The 26869-nt window shown below is 36.0% G+C and overlaps 1 protein-coding gene across 5 annotated transcripts in view; it reads left to right on the plus strand.

Moving 5' to 3' along the window:
• The window catches only part of tsc22d3 (TSC22 domain family, member 3), a 71156-nt gene that overhangs the window by 5835 nt on the left and 38452 nt on the right, over positions 1-26869 (plus strand). The window contains exons 1-3 of one of the 5 annotated variants that reach the window (XM_019083461.2): positions 20714-21019; positions 21173-21224; positions 22365-22771. The exons of 3 other annotated variants lie outside the window; for them this stretch is intronic. In XM_019083461.2, coding sequence (XP_018939006.2) covers positions 20895-21019; positions 21173-21224; positions 22365-22622 — 435 coding nt within the window. In that variant the 5' untranslated portion in view covers positions 20714-20894 and the 3' untranslated portion in view covers positions 22623-22771. Of the gene's footprint in view, positions 1-20713; positions 21020-21172; positions 21225-22364; positions 22772-26869 lie in introns of those variants that run through there. One more of the 5 variants, XM_019083460.2, reaches the window with a different exon arrangement.

The raw sequence follows: 26869 nt of genomic DNA on the forward strand, positions 1-26869 counted from the left end.
TTTTTATTGTTTAACACTCGACTTGTGTGTTCGCAATAACATACTCTTAGTATTTTTTATGCTTTATAGTATACTCTTCTGAAATATATTTTGCAGGAGTAGCAAGAGTAGTATGCTAGTATACTATTTCAAATTCAGCCACTGTTTAAAACACCATTTTGCATGAAAAATTAGCAATGCGACTTCACCTTGGATAAGAGCATATAATATGTTACATAATCTGAGTACTGGGTTAGTTATAAAACTGCGTTTACCAACCTGCATTTAGTTCACCATAACAGGTTCTATGTTTGTGATGATGCTAGATGACTGTGGGGTTTGCTGCGAAAAATCATACTCAGTCTACCAAAAATCAAAACAAAAAATCACAACACGAAAAAAACCATGTTCATGCATTAACCATTAGCTAGGTTTTCTTTTTAGTGAATCTTTCTGCAGGAAAAATGAATATGCCAGTAGCTGGCAACAAGTAGCAGGAGTCAATAAACTGATTCATTTAAAAACATTTACTGAATTCTTGACATAGAAAGATAAAGAAAATAATACGAAAGTAAACAGAAAATAGTAAATAGTATGCGGTTCCAGCAATTCATTTACTGAGAAATGATTCATCATTCACTTAACTGATTAATTCATTCAGAAACAAAATGTATTCTCTTTATGATTGAATAATTCACTTAACCAATTGGTTCAAAAACACTGATTCATTCAGGAAAATCTCTACATTTAAATGATTAAATTAGCAAATTTCACCAACAAACATCAAGCAAGATGTCTCATTTTAGAAAAACAGCCATTATAAAACTGAATGTTGCCATTGTGAGGCATAAATTATTGTAATTTCCTTTCTGCTTTATAATATAATGGTTATTTTTCTGAAATGAGACAGTCCCAACGATGTATCAAATAACAAATGCCACATTTGGTGGATTCAGCCTTTGAAATGAGACACAACGTGTGTCTGAGGCTCAGTGGCTTGTTAGTGGAGTAAAAGCAAATGAAGTAGTGGCTAAACTATTAAATAAATATAAAAAAAATTTGCACATCCAAATACCAAACAGAAATAAACAAAAAAAAACAGTATGCACATCCAAAGCCCAAATAGAAATAAATAAAAATGATGCCTGGTGAAGACCTGATTGGTTGAAAAATGCTACACTGCTTTATGAATAAACATTCTGGACCTCACACACATCATTCATACAATATAACAAAATAAAACATTGAAAACTGTGCCATTGGTCTGAATAGCTACACAGTTGTTGTGTGACGTTGTTGATGGCACTTGCCCTATTTCAAAAGAAACATTAATGCTGCTTTAAATTTAGACCAGCTTAATAAAGAGAATTGCGAATAGCAGCACACGCATTCCATCCGCCTTAGATCATATGCCAACAATTTTCCCTATCATACACATAAAACCTAATGAATTGATAATGTCTCCGCTAACTATTTGAGTGAGATGCAGCCTTTTGATGTAGCACACGCGATGCATTCAGTCATGCAGCTGGTCTGAAAATTAAACCTTCACTGAGCTCGTGCTGTGAGAACAAGTCATTTGCATTAATTAACACGATCATGAATAACAGGTAAATCTTAATGTAGCGAGCGCTACCCTCAACACAAGCTGTTTGTAATAAATGACTTGCAGACAGTAGATGGGGTGTTGTAATAAAATGCAACAGGTGGATCAAGTTTCACAGTGGCTTAACAGGTCAACTCTCTTCATGGCAGAGGTTTGTTCAGTAATTTACTTGTCATAGTCAGACAAACAAGCACAGAGGTGTATAATATCCATTTAATTGGCTGACTGAATAGCAGCATTGTTGAGACTGAGCCGGTGGAGAGTTGACAGTGAGCCAGAGGCCGGGGGCCAGCCCAGGCTTTGTTGTCTGGTATAAGGTGCTCCTGTTCCCAGAATCAGGGTTCAGGGTAGTGACAGGCACTGTCTGCAAGCCCACCCAGCACTGGCATTCACTGATCCAGAGTGGCCATGCTATAGCCATAACACAAACATACTTATTGAGGGCACTGGAGTGCCTCAGAGTTCATGATCTGAGACGATGGACTAAATGTTAAGACAGGCTAATAAAGAGACATTGTGCTGTTATGTAATCTAACAGGGACCAAATAATGTCACTGACAATCATGTGACATCATTTTAAAATGGAAACAAAGGTGAGGTTCATTCAAGCAATGAAAAATGAGTCTTATAAAAGTTGTCTATAATAAGCTTCCTCTAATAGTAATTGTTGGCAGTTGTACATGGCAGGTAAAAATAAGCAATGCAGATATTATACGCACCACCAAAATGACTTTATTCTCTTTTCAGTTCAATAACAATGAATTCTAATAAAACTTGCTCTTTAAATGCGATAACAATGTAGGCTTTCAAGCTTCAAAAAGAATGCAAAAGTATCATAAAAGTGGCTCATTTGACTCATATGCTGTATTGCAAGTCTTTTGAGGCTATAAGAAAATGTGTTATTTTATTATTATTTTGTCTTCCTCTCCTGTGAGCTGTTAATTAGGAACTCACTCAAAATAATAATTCATGCACGAATCATACACCGTTATTTCTCTCACGAAGAAGATCTAAGATGGATTTTTCAGTGAATAATGACTTTAATTGGAGTCTGTTCGTCACACAAACCTATTATATGACTTCAGAAGACTGGAAATATGCTAGCAATTAAATTTATTAATATTACATTTATTTTTTAATTAATATGCCTACATTTATTCAGCAAGGACACGTTGAATTTATCATAAGTGACAGGTGAAACGTTAAATTGTTTAAATTATCAAAGAATTCTAAAAAAATGTATTGCAGTTTCCACAAAAACTGTTTTCAGCATAATAATATTTTGTTTTCATGATCACGACTTAATTTTTTAATTTCTATAATGTTGAGAAGAAGAAAAAAAAACATGGGAAAAAAAAACTATATTTCACAATATTACACTTTTTACTGTATTTTTTATCAAATAAATGAGCATATAAGAGACTTTTTATCAAACACAAACCTTGAACGGCAGTGCACCATCTTTTGTGTTCCGTGGTTTTGGATGACACAAGAGTAAGTAAATGATGACATAACTGTCATGTTTGGGTGAACTGTCCCTTTAAAGCCAGTGTTCAAGGTGTCTTTCTGGGAGGTAAAAGTTGTTGACTCTGGCAGGCCTTCAACAAAAATCTGTGTCCACAGTATTAGCAGAGAGGTCAGATCATTTGCTTGTGAAATAAAACTGCCCCGGTAGCTTGTGAAACAGCCTCACTGGGTCATGGTTTGTTGACTTGATAAAACATTTTTTTGGATGGCTTCAGCTGTGTTTACCACAGAGAAAAATTAACGTCCTAAAACGTCTAACAAGCCACAAATAAAGACATAATAGCATTTTGATCGCAGACATTAGGGACTGTATCCTTATTTCCCCCAAGGCCATTTTAATTGAATATACTATACACAACACCTTCGTTGCAGTTAAAAGTGAAAGGACAGTTATTCAATTGTACAGCTTAGCATTAAATGTAAAAAAAAAAAAAAAGATATTCTTTGGCTGAACATAGATGATCACACAAACTCTGAAAAGATCTGCGGCCAGAGTATGATTTCATCCAAGGCATTTGTTTTCATGACCTCAAAAGTCTCTGCTGGTAACTGTCTTGGAGTGAAATAACTTTCACCATTTCCAATGCTTTTAACCCTTGTGTAATGTAGTAGAAAGAACAAACAATCCCTAGTCCTTTTGCCTTTATTTTAAAGATATACTGAATATTTTCTCATTTACAAATAAATGAATAAATAGCACTTTTGACAAGCATGCTTAAAGTCATGTACACAAATCAACAGTCATATTAGTAGTCCAATTTTATTTTATTAAAATCTATAATTTTTTTAATCTAATTAATTACACAGGGTGGCAATTAATTAATCTAATTAATCACTCATTAAGTTTGATGAGAAATTTCCCACAAAAGATAATTTAAAGTCATTATTGTGTTACATGAGAAAAGCATTAAAATAGATATTACAAAAAGTAGCCTTAAGTAGTTTTTTTTTGTTTGTTTCCTTTTTCCATTTTTAATTTTTGGGTGAACTATCCCTTTAATTATTATTTTTTATTAATATAGATTTTTTTATTAATATGTAAATATGACAATTTATTTATTTTTTTAATGGAACGATATTCTTAATAAGAAACCAGTAGGTGGAGGTAAATGTCTTTAAGAGTAAGTCATTGAGTCATTCATTCATTTGATTCATTCAAACAAACAGCTGATTCATTCAGGAATGATGTAAATGTCTCTTTTTATGAATGGGCCATTGAATCATTGGTTCACAGGATTCGTTCAAAATGCAGATTCATTCAGAAATTAGACTTGTTCAAGATGCAATTGTCAAACAGACAATTTTATGTTTAAAATATAACTTGTTAAATAAATTGTTGGTAATTAGGTAAATTGTTGAATAAAACTACATTCACATTCACAAACTGACAGTCCTAATTATATTATATTAAAATGTGCATTTATAAAAAATGAAGAGACATTCATTAATAGTTCCCAGTGATTTTGTTTTGCCTTCTGTGTTTATGAGAATGGAATGACATGGAAAGCATCAGCAGGAGTTGTTTATATGATGATACAGAGGTGAGCCCTGCGAAAAGTGCTTGGCCTTTATTGTCTTATCTGCTCACACCCTGCCAATGACGTCCATTGAGATAATGACAGAACATTACAACAGCACTCTGCACCCTTCACCCTTTTCCCATTATATCAGTGCCTGGAGCCCATGTGGGCCAAGCCGAATCTGTGCATGACTTAGGCCTTTCTCACACCGCACGCAAAGCTTTGTGTAATTATTTTAGCACCCATATTAACAGATTATAGTATTCACACTGTCCGCCCTAGCAGAGCAGTTCTGTATATCAGGAATGTAGCAAAAGGTGCAAGTAGAGTTTCGGTGCTGAGTCTATTTTTTCCCACACATAGTGAGCTGAACTCAGCATAAAACATGTTGAAATGCACTATATACCTATTCATCAACATTATCTTTTGCAATACGGGTTTTTATGAAGGAACATAAAATAATAGCGTGAATAACTCACCCATTGTTGGATCAAAAGACATCTTTCTAGCTATACGTTTTTGTATAGAACTGCATATATAACATGAATGTACATAAATGATAAGAATTAATAATGTGCAACCTTAAGGATCTATACTTTAGCTGGCACTTTTTGTCAGTGTAATTTAATGTAGCCTGATTGATTCAGTCATTCCAATGACTGAATCAAGAACACTGTACTGTTCTGCTGTGGCAGAGCAGGCCTCTATGGAAACCTCTATATTTTTCCATTATGTTAGTCTGTAAGATTAACCGTGACACACCATGGGTCATCATGGTTTTGTCTTGACTGGTCTGGAACACGGTGTCCTCCGAAACACCTATAGAGTGAATGAATCAGCCTGCTATTACAGCTCATACTGCTCGGCTGCAGGCCTGCGTAAAGATTACGCACATACAGACTTTTTCCATACCACACAAGACACAATATATATACTTATGGACTTTGTCCAGTCTTCACCAGTCACATGCTACAAACCAGCGACAAGTCGTCTCTGCACTGGCGTGTTGGGCATGTGTACAGCAGGTTGCAGTAAAATATGTGTGCATGTGGCTACGCAGTGAACAATTTCCAGTCCAAAACAGCCCTTTCACAGTAAACAACTCTCCATGTTTTGGTTTCTTAGATTTGGACGACTAATTAAAGAAACTTTTTGTGTTTTTCAAAACACTAGTCTCATGAAACAGAACTAAGACTATATTTAAAGCAGTAAAAGCTGAGATTGTTTTGTGGTGCATAAAGTTGCATAAAGTATAATGTTGGGAACTTTGAGTCAATATACAAAGCTTGTCAAATGCATATTATATAAGTGTTAAAAAATTAATAGAACTGAGTTTACCTTGATGTACTCAATCAGGATTGTGAATATGGTATGGATGGCACCATACATTAACTTATTAAATACATGGAACAGTTTTGTTTCAACAACCCCAAAGCATTTCCTTCAATAAGCACGTAATTCATTATAAATGTCAAGCTTGATGAAGGAAAGGCACTGTGTCTTACCATAAACGCAAATTACTAAATACAATTAATATATACTTATTGTTAGACATTGCAAATGCTAAACAATTACTAATTATCATCATTAACTACGTTTTAATAATTTTTGCCACCACCACAACAAAACAAATACATAACTATAACTCTATCTTCATTTGAAAGTTAAATCTACTCTTTAACAACAATAACAAAAAAGTAGTTCTTGGGAAACCTTCCTCTCCTTTTATCGGAAAAGTTCGGGCGTCCTGGAAAGCCCTTGAAAACCTCTTTTACCAAGTATCCTTCCGTAACATGCCCATGCCTGTAGACCGCTCTGTCTATAATTCTTATTGACTCCAACAGTCACTGTGATAAATGATAGTGCAGGTTCACTTTTTAAACCCTATTAAACCACACAATCAAACACAATCCAGCAACAGCAAGAAAAGGTGATTTTAATTACTCTTTAGCTTTTTTTTTTTTGTACAGTTTGGTCTGTAGAAAGTTTGTGTAAAAGAATAGTAAAATTGCATAATATGAGTTATGCTCTATATCAAGTCTTTTGATCGTTTTGTAAGAGGAATAAACCATTCAATATTCATTGAAAACACCAATAGCCCTCTGTTAATTAGTGTTTATTACAAAAGTAACAAATGTCTTCTGAACCCTCATCTGAACTTCTTTTCACAAAAGACTGGTCAAAGATATTTGTATCACATTTATCAGACTGGTTTTTAAATCACATTTTGGTCATTTTGAAGCTGGACAGCCCAATTCCTTATATTTTTTTTTTGGCGGGGAGGGGGGTATTTTTGGTCATTTTGAAGCTGGACAGCCCAATTCCTTATTTACCTTCATTAAATGTACAAGCGTTGCAAAGACATTCTTCTAAGAAAATCATTTATTTCACTGTTAGGTGAACTATCCCTTGCAGTCAGAGAAGATAAAATATGGCACTGAATCAAAGCTGTGCACAAGATGCACTTTGTAAGCCATTTTTTACTAGTATCTGCCATGTTAAACATGCATGGCTAGTGTTAATGTGAATTTTGTTTTTTCACTTCTGCATCTTGTGTTGTGCTAATTACCAGTGTCATTTACCCCGTTTGCGGTAGCATTCTTTTCACTGATATGTCATGGAATGGATCATCATGATGGGTTGGTCATTCAAGCAAATGCAAATAAACAAATGAGAAAACAGAACAGTGAACTCTGGGACAGGCTAAAGTAACTTACAAAGCTCTGCCAAAAAATCAAAGACACTGGGATCTGGAATGTGAAACACGCTGCTCTTAGCCTTGTCCAAAGAGGCAATTGGGTTCTTGTTGGACTTAAACTACAGAGCAGTGGTCCAAATTTGGACTCCAACACATAACTTCAAATCATAAAAAGAAATTTGCAAAACAAATGTCCAACAATGATGTCCAATAACCTCAAAGAATGTTTCAGTCTTCATAGACTAGAACATATTTATCCAGAGACAGAACTGGGTAAGGAGATGGGCCTCTCGTACAAAAGTGATTATAAAACCTCAATATGGCAACAGTAGGAATGAAAGTACCACCTATAACTCAAGAGCCAATCAGCTTTTCAATAGACTTTAGGCCTTCAGTAGACTTCAATAGACCTTTTTTTTTTATTTACTTGTATTTTTCAAAAACATACATATAGATTAATAAGTAGCATTTATTATAAAATTTGATTCAATCTAAATAAATAGAATTCATTATATCATTAAACTCACAAACAATTCTCATCATGTCCTCTACTATCAAAAATGACAAACAATTCTGGTTACATAGAAGAATACTGTCTTGTGTAAGGTGAACTTGAGTGCCTTTGACTTAACTGTGACATAACCCCATGCTCTCTGGTTTTCTATGAGCATTGAATATGGTGATGTAAGCTCCACACTGAGCTAATGTATATTACTCCATATAGCTGTACCATATATAAATATATGTATGGTTTGAGAGGTTCCTGCTTTTGATTTCCTGGATCTCAGCAAGTACTGTATAGTGTGGCCTTCTCAACACCAAGGTCATTAGAAGGCTTATGCTATTCTTAGTCAATCAACAAAATGATCTACTGTTTTGTGGGCTAATTTGGTTATCTTGTTACTGAATTGCATTCAGAAATTGATTTGAGGTGTGCTTTTTTGAAATATACATATTATTTTTTTTTAAATGCTTTTTGACTTTGTATCTAGTTTCTAACAGTTTGGATTTATAGGACATTTATATTTTCCTCTAAAACAAATATTTATTTCAAAGTCATACTATACCAGTCCACTACAGCCCAGACACATGGAAAATATTGTAATGCTCGCAAAAAAAAGAAAAGAAAAAAAAGATGGATTTTCAAGGCAAGACATACTCATAGCTGTTCATTTTTCTCTTTGTTGCTTGAAAAAAAAAGTGTTATATAAGCTTGACCGTGCATCTGCTTCCATGGAAATTTGTACTGTGGACACACCTTTCTATTATGTGTTAACTAGTAACATTTGCATTACTAGAGCAATCTGACAGACCGTACCTGAGGGTAAAAGAAATGCCTTGGCATGTTAAAAAAAAATGGACTGTAACTTCAACAGTGCTCTGCACATCTGTTCTGAAGTGGAATCCATTATGTAGGTATGTGGGCAATAGGCAGAAAAGACACATTGAAATTCTAGACAACGTTATCTTTCAGGTTTTAAGTGTTGCCATGGTCACCTGGAGAATCATGGGTGAAGGCCCATCGGTAGCTTTTGTTCCCCTCAATTAGTATTCTAGTATAAGTTTCTTCCCGTCAACATCCTGGCCAAGTGCAACTTGCAAAGGGTCAGTCGTGAAGAACAGATTAAAGAATTAAAGTGTGCGCCATAAGCTGATATAGATATAAGAAGCTCACATCATCACAATAAGAAAAAGGTCAATCAAATTCTTTTATATTTAAAGCATATCCACAATAATATGCAGCATGCTTTAAATATTTAAAATATAAACTCAATAATGCATACAGTTTTGAGAGAAAAAACTATATTGGTGGAAATCCAGAATGAGTGTATATATATTGGTTGAAATCCAGAATGAGTGTTGTTTTGCATACTTCCACCTTGTCTTTCATAAAAGACATCGAAGGTAATTATGTTTTGAAACTTTTACCTAAAGAACTGGGAGTACAGCCAAATCCACTATCAGAGGAAACACAGCAGAACAACAGCTGTGAAAGGCCTCCCACCCCACCTCTTTCTCTTCCTCAATTTTTTTTAATTTCCCTTTATTTCTGTGTGCACTCTCCGTCTCTTTCGCTCTCTGTCTTCCTAACGCTTACAGTCATCCAGATCTGAAAGAGACACAGGACATCCTTCAGATAAATTTTATGTTAGATTACATCACATGTCCGTTTCGATCTTGACAAATTATATAATAGCACGAATCAGAAGAGAACTATATTTGTGCCGCCCACTCTTTCAAAACCATGGAAAGGATTAATCACGACATCAACTCTCAAAGAATAGCAGTAACAACAACAATGGCAAAATAAAAAACACTTTGCCCATTTTTAACTCTTTTTACTTCCATAATATGACATTTCCGAGTGAAACAGGATATTCAGGGAGCAAAACTCCAGAATAAGAACTTTTATATGATAAGATCTTTAAAAATGAGTGTTACATATCAGGATTGTGCCATCCCTGATACTAAAAAGTGCTTTGCTAGTTAGTATCACAGTACATTAATAGAGTTATTTTATATAACACAACAGAAACAGAACAGAAATCTAAATAAAGATTAGTCAGGTTCAAAATGCATTGTTTTAAAAAATAAAAAAAAATAAAATTAAATAAAATTAAATATAGGCAAATGATATATGACCAAGACATTTGTAAAATTAGGAATATAGGAATAAAACATACAGGAAAAAAGGATAAAATACATATCTTATTAAAAAAAATAAAAAATATCAAAAAAAAAAAAACATAAATAAATAAAAAAAGTGTAATCAAATATACTATTGTATAATAAAACATAATAAGTCTAAAAGAAGACGTCATGTAAGCAAAATAGCCCAAAATCTTAAAAAGTGAAAAAATAAATTAAAAAAAATACAACGCTTTAACAAAAAATAAAAACAAAATAAAAGTTATTATATTTGCCAAAAAAAAAGAAAAAAAAAAAATGACAGAATGACATGCACAAATTAATCTTTCACAACAGGACTAGGAATGAATATTATAAAAAGTAAACAGAATTAGTTTTGATTTCAAGTTGGCTTTGAAAGTGAAAATTTGGAGTCCATCAACTTTGTTTTCATGAGAGCAAAAAGAGTAGCCAGGGTCTTGCACTGCAAAAACAACAACTTCCATGCCAGTGTCTATCACAGAGTGTCTAATAATAAGTTCCATGTACACCAGCTTCCTTGTTGTCCTCATTTGAGGGTCATGTAGAGCCTCTTCCTGTGGTCTGTTTACTTGGGCAGAGTTTCTGAGAACCTGCTAGTGACCATGTTTATGTCACTGGGCCGTTTGAAGTAAGTCTGGCCTTAGAGTCTCCCCCACAGTCATGAATGTTTTTCAGGGTGTTGTGAGGACAGTGAAGAGAGTTCTGTTTAGCAACAGAGAGCGGCACACCGGTTAAATCGGTTCATAACAAACAACAGGGTAAAGGTATCCAGGTAGAAGTGACTCACCTTGCTATAACCCTGCAGGTACTGTCAGTGTCACACCAAACATTCGCTCATGCCAGAAATAGCACCTGAGCCAGACAACAGGCAAACATTTACAGACATGCAAAGCACAGAACAGGGAGGGGCATAAGCGAAAGCGCAGATGGGATGAGCTTAGTATGTAGACAATTGCTGAAGTGCCTGACCTTCACAATCTGTCATAGATTTGCAAGTCTGGACATAAGGAATGCTTTTAGGGCAACTGAAGGTGTGGGAGCACATTTCTGAAATGACAGCTATATTGCAGTCTGCTGTTTGACTCGAGGTTCTGCCTTTGTCATTTCACAGCTTTAATTCCAGTCCTCGAGCTCTCCAGATGTGTTTTTGTCCCATGGTTGGGCTGTCATTGAGTGCGTTGCAAGACGATTACCAAATCACTCCATGAAAATGTTAAAGTCATTCACAATATTTTTAATGAGATTTATGTCCCTCCATTGGCAGTCTTTGCAACTTTGCAACCACGTCAATGCTTTAAAATGTTCATAAAGAGATCATAAAATGAATGGATATGAACTGAGTGTTTTAGTCCAAATTTTCTGAAGAGATTCAATTGCTTTATATGATTAACAGATTTCATTTAGTATTTTATTCACATATAAACATTAATCAGCGCACACCTCAGTTACGGCAAACAGTTGCTTGACGTGTGAGAACCAATGAAGTTCATTCTTGTGTGTTATGAAGCATGTTAGAGCTTCCAAAAGAACCAGTGAGGTTTGTTCTTACGCATCAAGCAAGTACGGTTGAGCTTCTGTTTATGTTCACTGATCAGTGTAAATATGTGAATAAAAGCCTAAATTAAATCTGTTCATCATGTAAAGTAATTGTGTCTCTTCAGAATTTGGACTAAACTGCTTAATTCATATGGATTCATTTTTTTTTTGTTTTGGCCAAGTTAAACCGTTCATTCAGGAAGGAAAAATGGGTGGGACTTGATTTTTTTTAGCCTTTAGTTACGCCTAAATTATCCAATAGCCCACATGGAGTAAGTCCAAAGGGAAATATTGATGGAGAAAAATGAGATGGAAGAAAATTATATTTCAATACTTTTGCATTCACTTACAAAATGCTGCATTCCCTCAGAAACCTGGCATTCACTCCCTCAAGAAAATGATGTGATGATACAACAACAACTATATTTAAATGCTTTTATGAGCAAGTTTCTCTAGGGAATGCAGTGCTTAGAGAATAGAGAACCCAAAGGTTTTGCAAGGAAATGCAAAGTTTCTTGGGAAATGCAAGTTTTGTGAGTGAACGCAAAAACATTTAATTATCATTTTTCCTCCATCTTATATTTTTTTCATCACTGTGTACCTTTGTGTCCCTGTAACTAAGTGTCATCAGAAGAAAAGGAAAGCTTTTCTGGGAAATGCATCAAGGATGTACAGTAACTGTGGTCAAGTCTATTTTATCTTGAATATTCACTGAGAAAAAAAAAGAGTTAATGTTGAAACACATTATGTAATAACACCAAAAAAAACAACAAAAAAAACAAAAAAACAAGAAGTTGCTGTTTTAAAACGGCCTTCTGCATTACTCTGGGTGTGGCAGTTGACTCAGCTCACTGTTATGTAAAACCATGTCTGTGTGCCTGCATATCTGAAAATAATAAAGAAAGTGGTGTTTTAAATATGAATAAAGGCTGTGCAGAGATATCAGATTTTGTAAACATGGAAAGCTTTGATAGTATAGTGACCTATGAACAGGACGTCCTTCACTGCTTCTGATCTTTAGTGTTGTGCCATATATTGGAGCTAATCACTCCTATCAAGTCATATTCTTTCAGTTATATCTAATAATATATTTTATTTTGAAATAAAATGAAATAATCATGGAGAGGGACTTAGAGAGCTAGAGAAAGTAAAACTGTGCAAATACACGGAACTTGCTTGTACCCTTTGTATTTGCATTAAAAACAGACTTTCTATTAACTGTCTTGTTTTTACAGTGACTAAGAACTGCAAACAAAGTCTCGAAAGACATTCTTGACAGCACCTATCCATTTCAATCTCAGTATTTGGAGTTTGCAGAGTAGTGTCAAACTGTTGCATGCAGATACAGTCTTTCAACACACACTATTGGCACATTATGGAGCAAATGACTTTTGCACACTCTAAAAATCTGTGTTATTCAATAACTATCTGCAGTCCAATTAAGTCAAGCACACTATCTGAATTTTATAGTCAACTGAGTTGTCTGCATCTCATTGCTATACAGTGCTATAAAGTACAGCAGATTGCATTAGTCTGCTACGTGCAAGATTGCAAATTGCACCGTGTAAAATGCATTCAGCATTAATTGGTGGGTGTATGTGTGAAATTACCTACTTTGCATTATTCATTCCCACCGAAGATCATCTAAGGCCTATAGGCGACCTCATTGAAGTTCAGAAGCATTGTTACATGCTTTTGCATAGCGGCGTATGGCCTCCACCTCCCCTGACTGCTCTGAACATCGCGTGTTTCTGCAAAAGTGGCTGCATGCCAGCATATCACCATTTTTTGGACAACTTTCTCAAGTCTGACTAGGCTTCTAGATTGTTTTGGAGATATGCTGACAGCTAATTGGCTCAAACGCTGCCTACGTGTAAAAAATCCTGCACATCAGATAAAAACATCTCTGCAGCGTTCAGTTGACCTACGCATTTCTGTCTGGTTGGTTGACATTGATCAGAGCTTTTACGTCACTGCCTCTGCTACCTGCACATTTATCATCTTTCAGTTCATACCTTTCAACGATTTAATCCTTTTGTGCGGAGAAGATTAAGAATGCACAAAGCCTTAAGATAACACATTTTCATTCTGCAGAGGTAATTGCTTGAATGCACACACATAACCCTAAGTAAGTGCACAAACACCAGTACTCAGATGTAGCGTAGGCGGCGGTTATGGCTCAAGGTGAACAAGGTTACCCTGTTTCTGGAAAATTCCTTTCTTTGCTAGGATCCATTCATGATGAAGACAGAGGAATGAGTTTGGGGCAGTGAGTTTGAGGCGGCCCAGGTGCAGTAAATCTTCCCTGCCAGGCTGCCAGCTTTATCCAGCCAACACATGCATCTCATCCGGCCATATATAGACTGAGAGGGAGAGGATTTTGTGTGGATTTCTCTTGTCTATTTGTGTATATCTTCAAATGTGCTGTGATGACAACGTGTGCAAGATAACACTATTTCTTGACCTTCGCTCCTGTTCCTTAGTTATTTAGACATTGGTGTTTGCCTTAAGGTTTATGGTTCAATTGTGTCAAAGGCATTTTGTCTGTGTTGTCTTTGGAAACCATCCGATGACAACATCATATGATTTAGAGGTTAAAATTCTTTCAGTGCAGATAATACGCTGCAAGAAAGTAAATAAAGAATGATTTATGGTGCCCTTTTATTGCACATATTAACACAATTATGTTTGAAATTGATTTACTTTTGTTTTCAAGCCTCATTGGTCGCAGAGAATACAAACAGGCACTTTCCTAGCCAACTGACACTGAAGCGTACCTGATAAAATAAATTAGTACTGCTCCACACACGCACGTTTTGTTTTCGGTTGAGATGAGATGCACTAATGAATGGATTTAACAGGAGGCCCTTCGCCAGGCTCTGCACATTGTGTTGATGCCAGCTGATCTACGTTATAGCGGATGTAATGACATCAGATGCCTTATGCTCCACCCTCCTCCTGGCATGTCCACTTATCTTCTGAGGCCAGAACACTGGAGCTTCGCTTGTATTGCTGCCACTTTGCATGCAGGGAAGTCTCTGTCTCCGTGGCTCACGTCAGACCACCATCAGACACTTTCTACAGCTCTCGCCTCATCAAGAGCTTTACTAACAAATAATGCTTAGTTTAGTGAGATTATGATTAAGATGATGAAGATGACCATTCAAAAGTTTGGGGTTTGTAATGTCACTTATACTCATCAAGGTTGTTTTTATTCAAGGAAAAATACAGTAAAACAGTAATATTGTGAAATATTATTAAAATTAAATTTTCTATTATAACATATAAAATGTGATTTATTCATGTGATGCAAAGTTACATTTTCAGCATCATTACTCCAGTCTTCAGAGTAACATGATCCTTCAAAAATAATTATAATATGCTGATTTGCTTAAGAAATATTTCTTATTATTATCAATGCTGAAAACAGATGTACTGATTTATATTTTTGGGTGATACATTTTTTTTTTAAGATTGCGGAAGAGCATTTACTTGAAATATAAATCTTTTGTAACATCATATGTCTTTACTGTCACTTTTGTTTAATTTACTGCATCCTTGTTGAAAAGTAAAATAAAAATAAAAAAAATAATAATAATTTAATTATATAAAATTTAAAGACATGCACAAAATTTGTTTTTCTGTGGGTGCAACTTTAGAATAATATCACATGAAACCGAAAACCTAAAACAAGTTTGTATTATAAACAGTACAATTACAATGATGACGCCAGTGCTGACTTCAATATTAGTAATTATTTTGAATACGTGGAAAACCATTGATAGGAAAAGGGTGACTGTACATTTAGAGTGATGATGTCATTGCTGACTTTAATTCTAGTAATTATTTTGAATACACGGAAAACCACTGATGTTGGAAAAACATTGACGGAACATATACAGAAGACTTATATTAATATTTTTTTTTTGTTTTTTTAATGATTTCACTGCTATAGAAGAACTGCTGCATTGACAATGACTTCATGACCTGGCTGCAGAATGGTTGCATAAGCCTTCTGGGGCACACAAGACCCACTTTCTGTGGGAGGTCATGGCCCAGCGAGAATTATTGATTAGTATGACCTGTGAGCAGCTGTGCAAGAGTAACGCACTCTGATGGCTCTCTGTACAAAACAATGCATTATTAATTAAGAGTTTGTGCAACAGTACAGCCACATCTGGTGTGATCTTTTTTCATGTATGCATGTACCGTACAGAGCTGAAGACCGATCCGTTTCACCGTATCATATTTGCATGAGAAATTAGAATAATCACTTGGAGACTGCTCGTATTTACACATCACACACATGACTTCAGGCCAGGACTATCTATTCGACGAAAGATGCAGAAGTGCAGAAGATGAGTGCTAAGGATTTTTGGAATTTTATTTAGTGACTTTACCTTTAACACCAGTTTTCTGTCATCAACACTCCCATTTAGAGAAAGACTGACATAACAGAACCTTTCTCTCCCCTAATTTATGTGTGACTCCTGCGTTTCATACTTTAACATGCACTTTTCATGCATTAGTCAGATTGATGCAATTGGTGATGCAATTCAAAAATGGAGACATGGAACAGACAAATCATTTCCATAACATTTTGTATGTGCAGTAATAAGACTGCAATATGCATTCAAGAGAAATTCAATTATATTTCGTTACATAATATTTAACTGTTCCAGTCAACAAATAAATATGAAATTATGTAGCTACACTAAAGTTCAAAATCAGCATATTAGAACGATTTCTGAAGGATCATGTGACACTGAAAACTGGATAAATGATGAATCGGCTTTATCTATACCAATATTTTAGTAATATATAGGATGAGCCCAGCATTGTTGTTTCTTGTGAATCTGAAAATAAATAAATGCAAGCCCATTAAACAGGGAGAGGGCAGTAGATTCTCTTTATTGGGTAAAGACAGATGAGTGCATTTGCTGAGACGACACAGAACTCAAGCTTGTGTAAATATCCAGCAGGAATAGGGGCATTGAATGTCCGCAACAGCCTCAAGTGGCTGACTCAATGTATTACAGATTCAGGCTTTCTGTCATGATCAAACTGGGCCTTTAGTAGAGACTGTGCAGAATTTCCATGAGGCCCAATGGAAACAGAGTAACCACAGAGATGTTAGTATAACCCATATTCCACACTGCAGTCCACACTGAGTCTTGTCTAGACAGATAACAAAGAGGGTTGGATATGTGACACACCTGGGCTACAAAAGCACATCACCCACTAACAATTACAATATTACCACAGACATTTTTATAACTGTTCAAATGTAGTCTTACATAAGCAGCTCCTCCATGCACTATGATAATAGTGCCACTGACATTCTGACCGTTCATAAATGCTCAGTCAGCCAATTTACGAAACTTTCAAAGTTTTTTTTTCAACGTTGCTTTCAAAAGTCCTATAAATGTTCTATAAATTACCTGCCAATCTCATTAATAACACTCAAGTAGGTCAAGGGTTCCTGTATAGGTCAATTAAAACTCAAACAGGTCAAGTCAAGGGTTCCTGTGAAAGTACAATACATCCTGACAAGGGAAAAACAAGCAAAAAAATACCTACTCGCACATCACGTTCAAAAGGAAGGTATTATTTCTGGAACATGAGCATTATTTAGCTTGTAGATGCCAACAAACAAACGCCTTATTTGTCCACAGGCTGCCCTGAATTACGTCTGTGAGAATTATCCATGTGCTCTTGACTCAGGCAATTAAGCAATCTAATGTATACAGCGAATTAAAGTAATGAATGCCAAATCTCGTTTTACATAACACATATCATCCACATCTCCTGTACCAACATGTTTTATGTAGGCAAACAAACACCCAGCCATTCGCTGCATGTACAGCATAACTGCTTTATTGCAGTCATGCATGAGTCCTTTAAAAAAAAAAAAACAAAGATAAATGATCACAAAACATAAATAAAAATACAGAAAAAAAAATTCCCTTCCAACAAAAACAAAAGGGAATTAAAAAAAAAAAAAACACAAACCATAAAAGGATATGGAAAATTCTAAATGGAAATTTAACATCATCTGTAATGAATATTCTAGGAAATTCCAGATTGCAACAGTGAGACTTCATTTGTATAGCATTGTCATTTTGTTGACTTTAATAATTTATCATCCTCTGAATATTCTGCTCTCAATCCTGTCGCAATGAGAGTCACTAATCAATCTTGCCATGTGCAAAACACAAATTCTGGGTATTTGTCTCCAGAGAACAGTCAGACAGAGAACGAAGGGAAAAAAAAGACACAATATCATTGTATGTCCACCTCCCTCCCATCCAGCTGAGCGAATGGGACATTTTTACTCCATCCACACTGCTGGAGTCGCAAAGTTGCATTTCAGGCTGCGTCTGCAGTTAAGTGACTTTCTCAGAGCAACGACCATGAGTTTGCCACCTATCTACTCACCTAGTCTATTTAAGAGGATGGGCAGATGGTAAGTGTAAGAATGTTGGAGTCATGTGAGTGTATCATTACTACTGACAGCTGACGGATTAACTTCTAACCAATTAAACAGACTTAGCAATTAAAACATCCTTTAACCACCCAAACAGGAGAATACTGCACATCTTGCTCTACAAGGTGCAAAAATCGTTACGTTTCAGTCAGCGAAGTGCGTGACTGTGCTGTGGATCATGTTAGAAAGTAATTACAGATGGGTCATGCACATCTTGCATAACTTGTTTTTGCAGGATACAAAGTCAAGAGTTTACATTGTAGATGGTGTTATTTACATATTTGATTCATAAGTATGGTGAAGGGCTCTCTCTAGCTGTCCTCCTAACTAGATTTAATTTTTTGACTTAATAAGCAGCAGCTATTCACAGAATGCAAACTTGACGGACTGAGAATGTGTCATTCCACACATTCCTTAGTTGAAATTTTTGGTGTGTCCCTGCGTATGCAAATGCTAACTAAGTTTACCAAGTATGGTTAGGTATGCTTTGTGGGTTTTTAGTAAATTGAGTTTAACTCGTTGCATTAGGGGTTTAAGTATAAATAATTAGTGCTTCTGAACTAAACCTAATATATACACTAAGACCGGTCTTAAAGTTTCCAAACTGTGTAGTAGCAGTGTAAAGGAATTGTTTATCGGAGCGAGTCTGGGACATCTCCACCCTGGCCATGGTGACAGACGGAGACATACTGTACCATGGCACATCTGTGTTTACTGTGATGTGCAGGGTTTTTTTTAGGAGGGGTGGCTGAATGAAGCATCTGTTTGCTCATCTCACTGCATCACAACAATACATTATTCCATTAATTATTAATGCATTATTTATCCAATCCCAACCAAGTTTAAAGTACATCCTAGTTCCACTGGAATGTAATGTATGCAGTTTTTTTCTTTGTTGAAAAGGCTGGTTGTCCTCGTTTTGTCATGTCAAGCCACTAAAAATGAATACTATTACCTTACACTAAATCTGCAGAACAGGAAGGTTCTGTTGACACTTCATTACCTGCAGACCTTCAGCATGATACATAACTATTTAAATTAAGAGGGCACTTCATGGTCTTTCCCCCTTCATCTGAGGTATCATTATCATTTCATACAGTACAAACTGTACAATCGCTTGCCAATTACCCTGACTACATCTCACCAGGAGTTCAGAATCTGTCAAACAAGAAGACGTTAACTTCCTTCTGGAGCGTCCCTGTGAAATCTAATCTGGCAGCATTACTAACTCTGCATGAAATGGAAAGTGACAGCACTACGGTCACTAATTTGTGCTTTTCTGTAAAATCTCATTAGGAGGATCAACTTTGAGCCATCACCTTTTCAAAAGTCTGCACTGGGATCTAGATACATTTTTACTCCACTCAGAAAAGAAGATAGATTGAAAGAGTTGATAATGTGCATAGGATGTAATTTTGTGACGATGCATTTTCATAACATTGCAGAAACTTTGTGTAATGTTGCTAGCATGTGCCATCCCTAAAAGTATTTACCAATAACATAAAACAATATTGAGTGAAAGAAAGAGGGATAGAGAAATTTGAAATTCCAGTTTTGCTTTTTTTTCATAATTATGAATTTAAATAATGTCATAACTTTAAGTAATAATCTATTTATTTTAATGCCACCTTACCTAATACATATCATACACATATATACAGTTTTGTGAGACTTTTTAAAAGTTGAAATAATTTGTAGTGAGTTAGAAGTGCATTAAATTTGTCTTGTGCACCCATTCAAAAATATTTCTTTCTGTTCATAAAGCTGAAATTGTGTGAATAAAAAGTATTTTTGTATGCTGTGTGTGTTTATAAATTAGACAAAACCTTAAGGTTTGGTTTTGTTCTAAGTATATTTGCATTTTGAGTCTACAGCAGGTATTAGAAGAATTTTAAATTGTATTGTTTATTTTAATGGTGTGATTTCTATGTCTTAAAACATTGTTATCCCTGGAACACTGAAAAACGTACCTGCTTAAACTGACTGTTGCTATGCTTTTGGTATGAGCTTTAATGTTAAAAACTAAACTAACGGAGCGAGCAAAATGTGCAAACACCAGCTTATTCTTGACTAATATCCAAGAGTTGAAGCATCAGTGACTTCGATCCCAGCCTTCAGGTTGAGCACATCGGTCATACACAGTTTGCCCAGTAGAGGCACTAAAGGCTACAGTTAAACACTTTGGAAAAAGTACTGTGAGAAAATTCTAGTTTAAACCCATTTCCCATCCATTTACCAAACTGTCTTGTATATGAGCAGTCAACTGCAAAACTGTAAACGTATGAAGGCCTGGAGGTATAGATTGTGTAATTTTAGCTACTCTAGCAAACTCATTACTGATTTTCACCATGTAACACAATACTGAGGGTTATAGGAACATGTTGTTCCTCAGTGACAATGTTACCTGGGCAAAACAAATGCATTCTCGTGGATTATCTATTTTACGAGGCTTGCCATAACTCGGCAAAACGTATCACTAATCAAAACATGATGCAACATGTAACGGCCACTTGTTAATGTGTTTTGAGGCTTTGTCCTGCGGCTTGTTGCCACTGCTGCATGCTGTGTGTTCTTTGAGCGAGTTCAGTGAGAGGGCAAAAAGAAAATCTATGCCACTAGCCTCATTTGAATAATATATGCATGCGTCATACGCCGTCACCGCGCCGACTATAAAAGCCCCGCTGCGGCAGAAATAGCATCACTAGCCGACAGTGTTTCTCTGAAACCGCTCCTAGTTCACTCGTAGCGCCCGGCTTCTCTGTGCGTATCGCAACAGAGCAACGAAGCAAAACCAACCAGGATTTTAAACTCGTGTCCAAGCAAGTCGCAAACGTGGCGAGAAGTATTATTCAGACGGGTCTTGTCCTCAACATGAGCACGGAGATGTTCAAAACCCCAATGGAGCTCGCAGTCTATCAGCTGCACAATTTCTCCATCTCCTTCTTCTCGTCCTTACTAGGAGGAGATGATGTAGTATCAGTCAAACTAGACAACAGGTAGGCCGATTTTATGGAATTATAGGATTTTTGTTTTTGTTTTACATTCGATAGGAATAGGAACTCTGTTCACTGCGCTTCGACTAAAAGAGCTTGTTTACTACTGTAGCGCATGAACTGCCTTCTAATACTTTGTTTCTTTGTCTTTTGCAGTGCCTCTGGCGCAAGCGTTGTGGCAATTGACAACAAGATCGAACAAGCAATGGTAAGTTCATCAAAAACAAAAACCAAAAACAAACAACAAACAACTCAAAAATTGAAATTGAAAGTATGAAAGTATCTATTTACTTTGTAACCAGAAACCAGACACGCTCCAGAGCCGCTCCAGAGCTCTGCATCCACCTGCATCTACCTTCATTGCCTGTGCTTTGTTGGCCCACCTGCAGTAAAAGTCAAAGGTCACCATACAACAATGCATGCACCCTTTTGTTTAAAACATGTCTTTGTTTTACCCTGTTTCACCCCTCTAGTGACATCTGCAACCAAATTTTTACCAAAGGTCTTAATGTATTGTTCATTGAAATTTGTATTAAATACTAGGCTACTGTGTAGGTTACAAAATTAATTACAAATAATCTTTAAACAGTCATTAATGCATTAAGATAGCTCTGTTTACAGTATATAAATCATGATCACAATAGATGTAAACATTAGTTAATCCAGAGCCGCATTTGAATAACTTGACTGTAGATTAGGATGTTGGAAGATGTAACGAAAATAAAGAGAAACAACCATTAACTAATTAAATATTAATTAAATATTAATATGTAACTGTAAATTAAAGTGCAGATCCATAACTACCATATCTTGTACCAATAATCACTACTGACTATTTTCTTTGTTTACTGATATTTAACTGTAAATTAAAGTGCAGATCCAAAACTACCATATCTTGTACGAATAATCTAAATGTTTTATCTATTAAGATTTCACACCTACAATATATAAATCATGCTCAATAGATGTAAATAATCCAGAGCCTATTTGCATAATTAACACGATTCACATAAAAAAAGCCAATTGTAATTAGAAAATTAGAAACATGCATTCATAAATGAAAAAATAATAATTTAAAAATAAGATAAATAATTAGAACATAATGTATAGTCAGCTGGTCAGTATTGTAAAACAGACTCTGATGATGAGATCAGGATCCCTAAAAAATTGCATGCCGTTTATTTCATTGGACTATTCAAGGAGTAAAATTTGGATTTATGTTCTTAGCCATATTCTACTCCATTTATGGATCAGAGTGTAAACAGAACAGATGCATTCTACTTAAAAGTCAGATGTCTTGATGTGATCATGGAAACTCAACTCTCTCATATTTTTTATATCCTCATAGGATCTTGTGAAGAATCACCTAATGTATGCAGTCAGGGAGGAAGTTGAGATCTTGAAAGAGCAGATCAAGGAACTGGCAGAGAAGAACAACCAGTTGGAGCGTGAGAACAGCCTGCTGAAGAACCTGGCCAGCCCAGAGCAGCTGGAGAAGTTTCAGTCACGTCTCCCCTCAGACTCCAGCCTCCCCCTGGAGCCTCTGGAGCTGGGGTCCCCCGAGGACGGCGAGCACCTGTACAACAGCACGGGATCTGCTGTATAAGTGGCTCTGCCATGGGGCGGGCAGAGCCACAGCTCTCACCTGAAATGGACCTCCAAATATGCAACTTCAAGATGAAGCTGGCTGTACAGATGAAAACCTGACCTGAAATGAAAGCATTGCGACAAGTGGCCAAGTTCAGTAATATCTGACAATCTCTTCGGACTAATGCGGAAAAGAGAGAGTGATGTAGACGTCCGAGGTTACTGTACAACGGGACTGACGTGCCCCTTGCTAGGAAGGAGGCCCAGCCTTGCTTTCCCTTGGTTCCTCTCACAAAGAGACGGAGAGGGGTTTGCCTGATGGAGCTGGCCGAGAGTGCATCTTCGGCCTATCCAAGTCAAGCCAAGGAAATGTACGTCCCTATGAGATGCCCCCACAGCCCCACCTGACGCAAGCTATACTCAACTAACCCAAACACATCCCAAATACCTTAGCCACCTCTAATCAACCGTATTAAACAATTTACGTACTAATCGCTGGTCCTCTCATCCACAGCGGTGACTCCTGCCATATGATTTGTATAGCATCACTTGTATCTCTGCAGATGGGGCCTGCTGCTTATGGGGATTATTGCTTGTTTGTGTTTTGAAACGGAACAAAATCAACTTGTTTATATGGGCTATGTGTAAAAAGTGATTTTTTTTTTTTCTTATTGTGGGAATGAAAATCTGTATACATTTGCATAGTTCTGTAAATTAGCAACTGATGTAAAGAGAAATGTCCTGAAATGGACAGAGGTGAGGGGTGGATATTGTTACTGCGAATGTTCTGCTGACATGTCGAACATCTGTTCTGTTGACCTTCTATGCCAACCAACTAACAGGCACGACGGTGTCTGATGAGGGCCACATGTTTTCGAATGAACTGTGTTTTCTAACTACCAAAGACTTGCCTAATACTCACAAGCCAACAGGACCATGTGGAACTTTTCACAGGGAGAAGTTTTTTGACAGAAGTCTTTTTGAAACATGGGTATTGTTGCTTCATTGTGTCCATGGCATTTTTTTTTTTCATTGAAAAAAACCTTATGTTTACACTAAATGCTATGCTCAGGCCTTTTCTTTTTCTTCATGTAGGACAAAGACATTTTCTCCAGTTTTAGGACTGAAATAGTAGTTCATACAAATGCATGTGACCTCAACATTTGTAGTTCATACAAATTCCATGTAACCTCTTTCATAAAAGAAGGTTTGAGATAAAGTGTTGACCAATAGTAAAGTTAAAAATTCAGACTTAATAAAATGTGTAATTAATTCATCTGCCTTAACAGGCCCAGGATGAGATAGTGTTTAATAAATAGCAGCAGTAGCTAAAAGGTAAAAAACAATGCAGAAGCTGGGTCAATGGATTTAATAGTTCTCAGCCAGACCCCTAATAAATAGCATGTCGTTTGTTTCACTGGGATATCCAAGAAGTAAAATATATGTGCTCGATTAGCTGGGAATAGCCTCATTCTATCTACTGAAATTGTACATTATAGTGCAAACAGATCACTGGTAGTTCACATGAATGCCCATGACCTCTGTAACATTTTAGATAAGTTGCCATCAGATTATTAATATCCATAAAGATTCCAACTATTAATATGTCGATGTAACACTGGCACAATCTTCACTGGCCTTGATATAGGATTGAGATAAAGGGTTTGACACCAGGAGTAAAGTCCATGAAGGTAAGGCCTTCACAATGCAATTGTTGAGACCAATATTGTCCCCTTTGCATGCATGGTAGTTTATGATTGACATTTACTATTCAAATATGCAGTGGCATCTCTCACTGCTCACATTTTATTACATGCAATGAAATCTCTTTATAGGAATAATCAAATTCTTTCCGGTAATTACATATATATAAAGACACAGCAAATGTCATTGACCTCAGTGAGCTCCGCATCATCTGCGTGATTAAAAACTACACATACTTTCAGCTTTCCACTGTGAAAATGGTTATTTAAAAACTATAGATGAAGAAAAGAGAGGGTTTTATAGATCTAGAGGTAAATTCATAATGGCTGCTGTGCTGTAGTAATCCAGAAGGCTTTTGAGGCAAAGCATAGTGAGAAAAAAAAAGAACGCTGCCGTGTGAAACCCTCATCTTTCTCTCCTTAGGAAAGCCACGCTCAAGTGTAACTCAAGCCTCTTGAGATGTCCCTGTGGTAAGACTTCTACGTAAGACCCAGATTTCAGTATTTCTGCAAAAGTTCCGATAAGGTAAACTGCAATAAAGTAGATTCAAAGGTCATGCAGATCCAGTGAGTTGCGTCCACTGGGTCCTATTGCAAATGGGTGGAGGCTTAAAAGGAAATAACTTCTGGAAATATCAGAATCCAAATGATAAAAGCAAAATATACATGCCATCAAACTAAAATCCCTTTATTTTAATACTGTTACTTCATCAGGTAATAGACACTAAATATATTCAAAAAAACAATAAAATAATAACAAACATAACATAATAACCATACATCAAAAATAAATAAAAAATAAATAAATAAAAAACTATTTGTGAAGTTTGTGATTCCTTGAAGAAGAATATAAAAACGAACACACAAAATATAAAAAAAAAACTATTTGTGAAGTTTGTAAAACTAACATTCATAAAATAACAAAACCAATTCATTGGAAAACAAATGCAAGCATCTGTCTTTTGGCAAATAACTAAACCAATGAACTATAATAATAACAATAATAATCATACTACTACTACTGCTACTAGTATTATAATGATATAATATAATAATAATTGCTCTTCTTCCCAAAACAGCTGCAAGACCTCTGCTGTTATGCAACTCCCAAACATCTGTTTCAGTTTGGTGTAGTGGGCGGCTTTCTATGTCAAGGCCTGGTGAAGTGTGGCCGGCTTTGCATGTGAGTGAGTTAAAGCGCTCTGGGATTTGTACTTGTTTGTCCTCTCATGTAAATATAAGCTCACGGTAGGCTGTTTGTGCCATTTTTCAGTGACATTATTTCCTAAACCTCAGATCTAATACCCTGTTGTGGAAAGTTATTGAGTGTGATCCGCCGTGTAAACGCTATTACCTCATTCTCACGTTACACAAACAGCCTCCCTCTCGCTCCCAGGTGCATCCTGTAGAGACAGAATCAAACGCGACAGATGTTTACTTCGGGAATTTTTTTGCTGATCTTTTAGAAGAAAGTTGACAGTATAAATAGACAAAGTCATAATGAGCTGAAAGTGTTTACTACTCAAATTTAACACAAAAACACATCACAACAACCCAAATAAACTAATTAAAAATATGACTTTAAATGACATCACAGCATACAAAGTCCAATCCAAATGAATACATAAAAATAATTACTTAACTTGTATAAAAACACAAGTCTTTATAAGATTATATAAACTATATAATCCATAAAAAAAGGTTATATAAAAAAATGCATTTGAAAATCATAAATATCCTCCCTTTCAATGGAATACAAGAATCATTGTATAAGGATTCTAGGGCAGTGCTAGGCATATGGTCCAGCTGCTTCTGACATACAAGGCAAACAAATACATGACCCATTGTTCAACTAGGGCTGCATGTAAGTCATAACCACAGACATGTAAAAATTTTACAAACCATGTTTTCAGAGTCTTTGTGATGTGACAGCAAGATTTACGTTTGTGTATGTACTGACTCATGAACTTTTGTAGTCAGTATGCATATAATATCTCCTATTTTGAATCTTTGGGGTGTTTTATCTCAGTATCTACCCTAGCCAGCCTAACCCAAATAATTTTGATCTCAAAGTGTCTTATGATTTAATATTGACTTGTCATACTTCAAATACAATCTGTTGAATGGTCTCACTGTTTGGCAAAAGCAGTAAACAGTGAATAGTTGGAGACTAATGAATTTAATTTGTCTCCAAGAATAATCTACGACAACACCAATATTATTCCCATAAAACATAATCCACAAACATCTAGTCCAATAGTCTGTTTTTTTAAGGTAAGCCACTACGCTCTTGTTTTTACACGAGTGTGGGAATGTGATATATTTACTGCACTCCACCTATAGAAAGTGGATTTGGAAAGCAACATTAGTTACTTTCACATGACCATAAAAGGATGTTGCCTCACAAACACATCTGGGTGGTAGTTCCACCCTAAACGCTTTACCAATCCCCGGGCTGGTGCAAGAGGTCAAATATACCAAGCAGAAGTTGCCCAATGACTCTTGCCCTTTATTGGTGATTGGCTTGAGCACACAGAACATATGTCTGCTAGTTCCTCAGCTT

Source organism: Cyprinus carpio, chromosome A14 (assembly GCF_018340385.1).
Source record: "Cyprinus carpio isolate SPL01 chromosome A14, ASM1834038v1, whole genome shotgun sequence".
Lineage (NCBI taxonomy): Eukaryota > Metazoa > Chordata > Actinopteri > Cypriniformes > Cyprinidae > Cyprinus > Cyprinus carpio.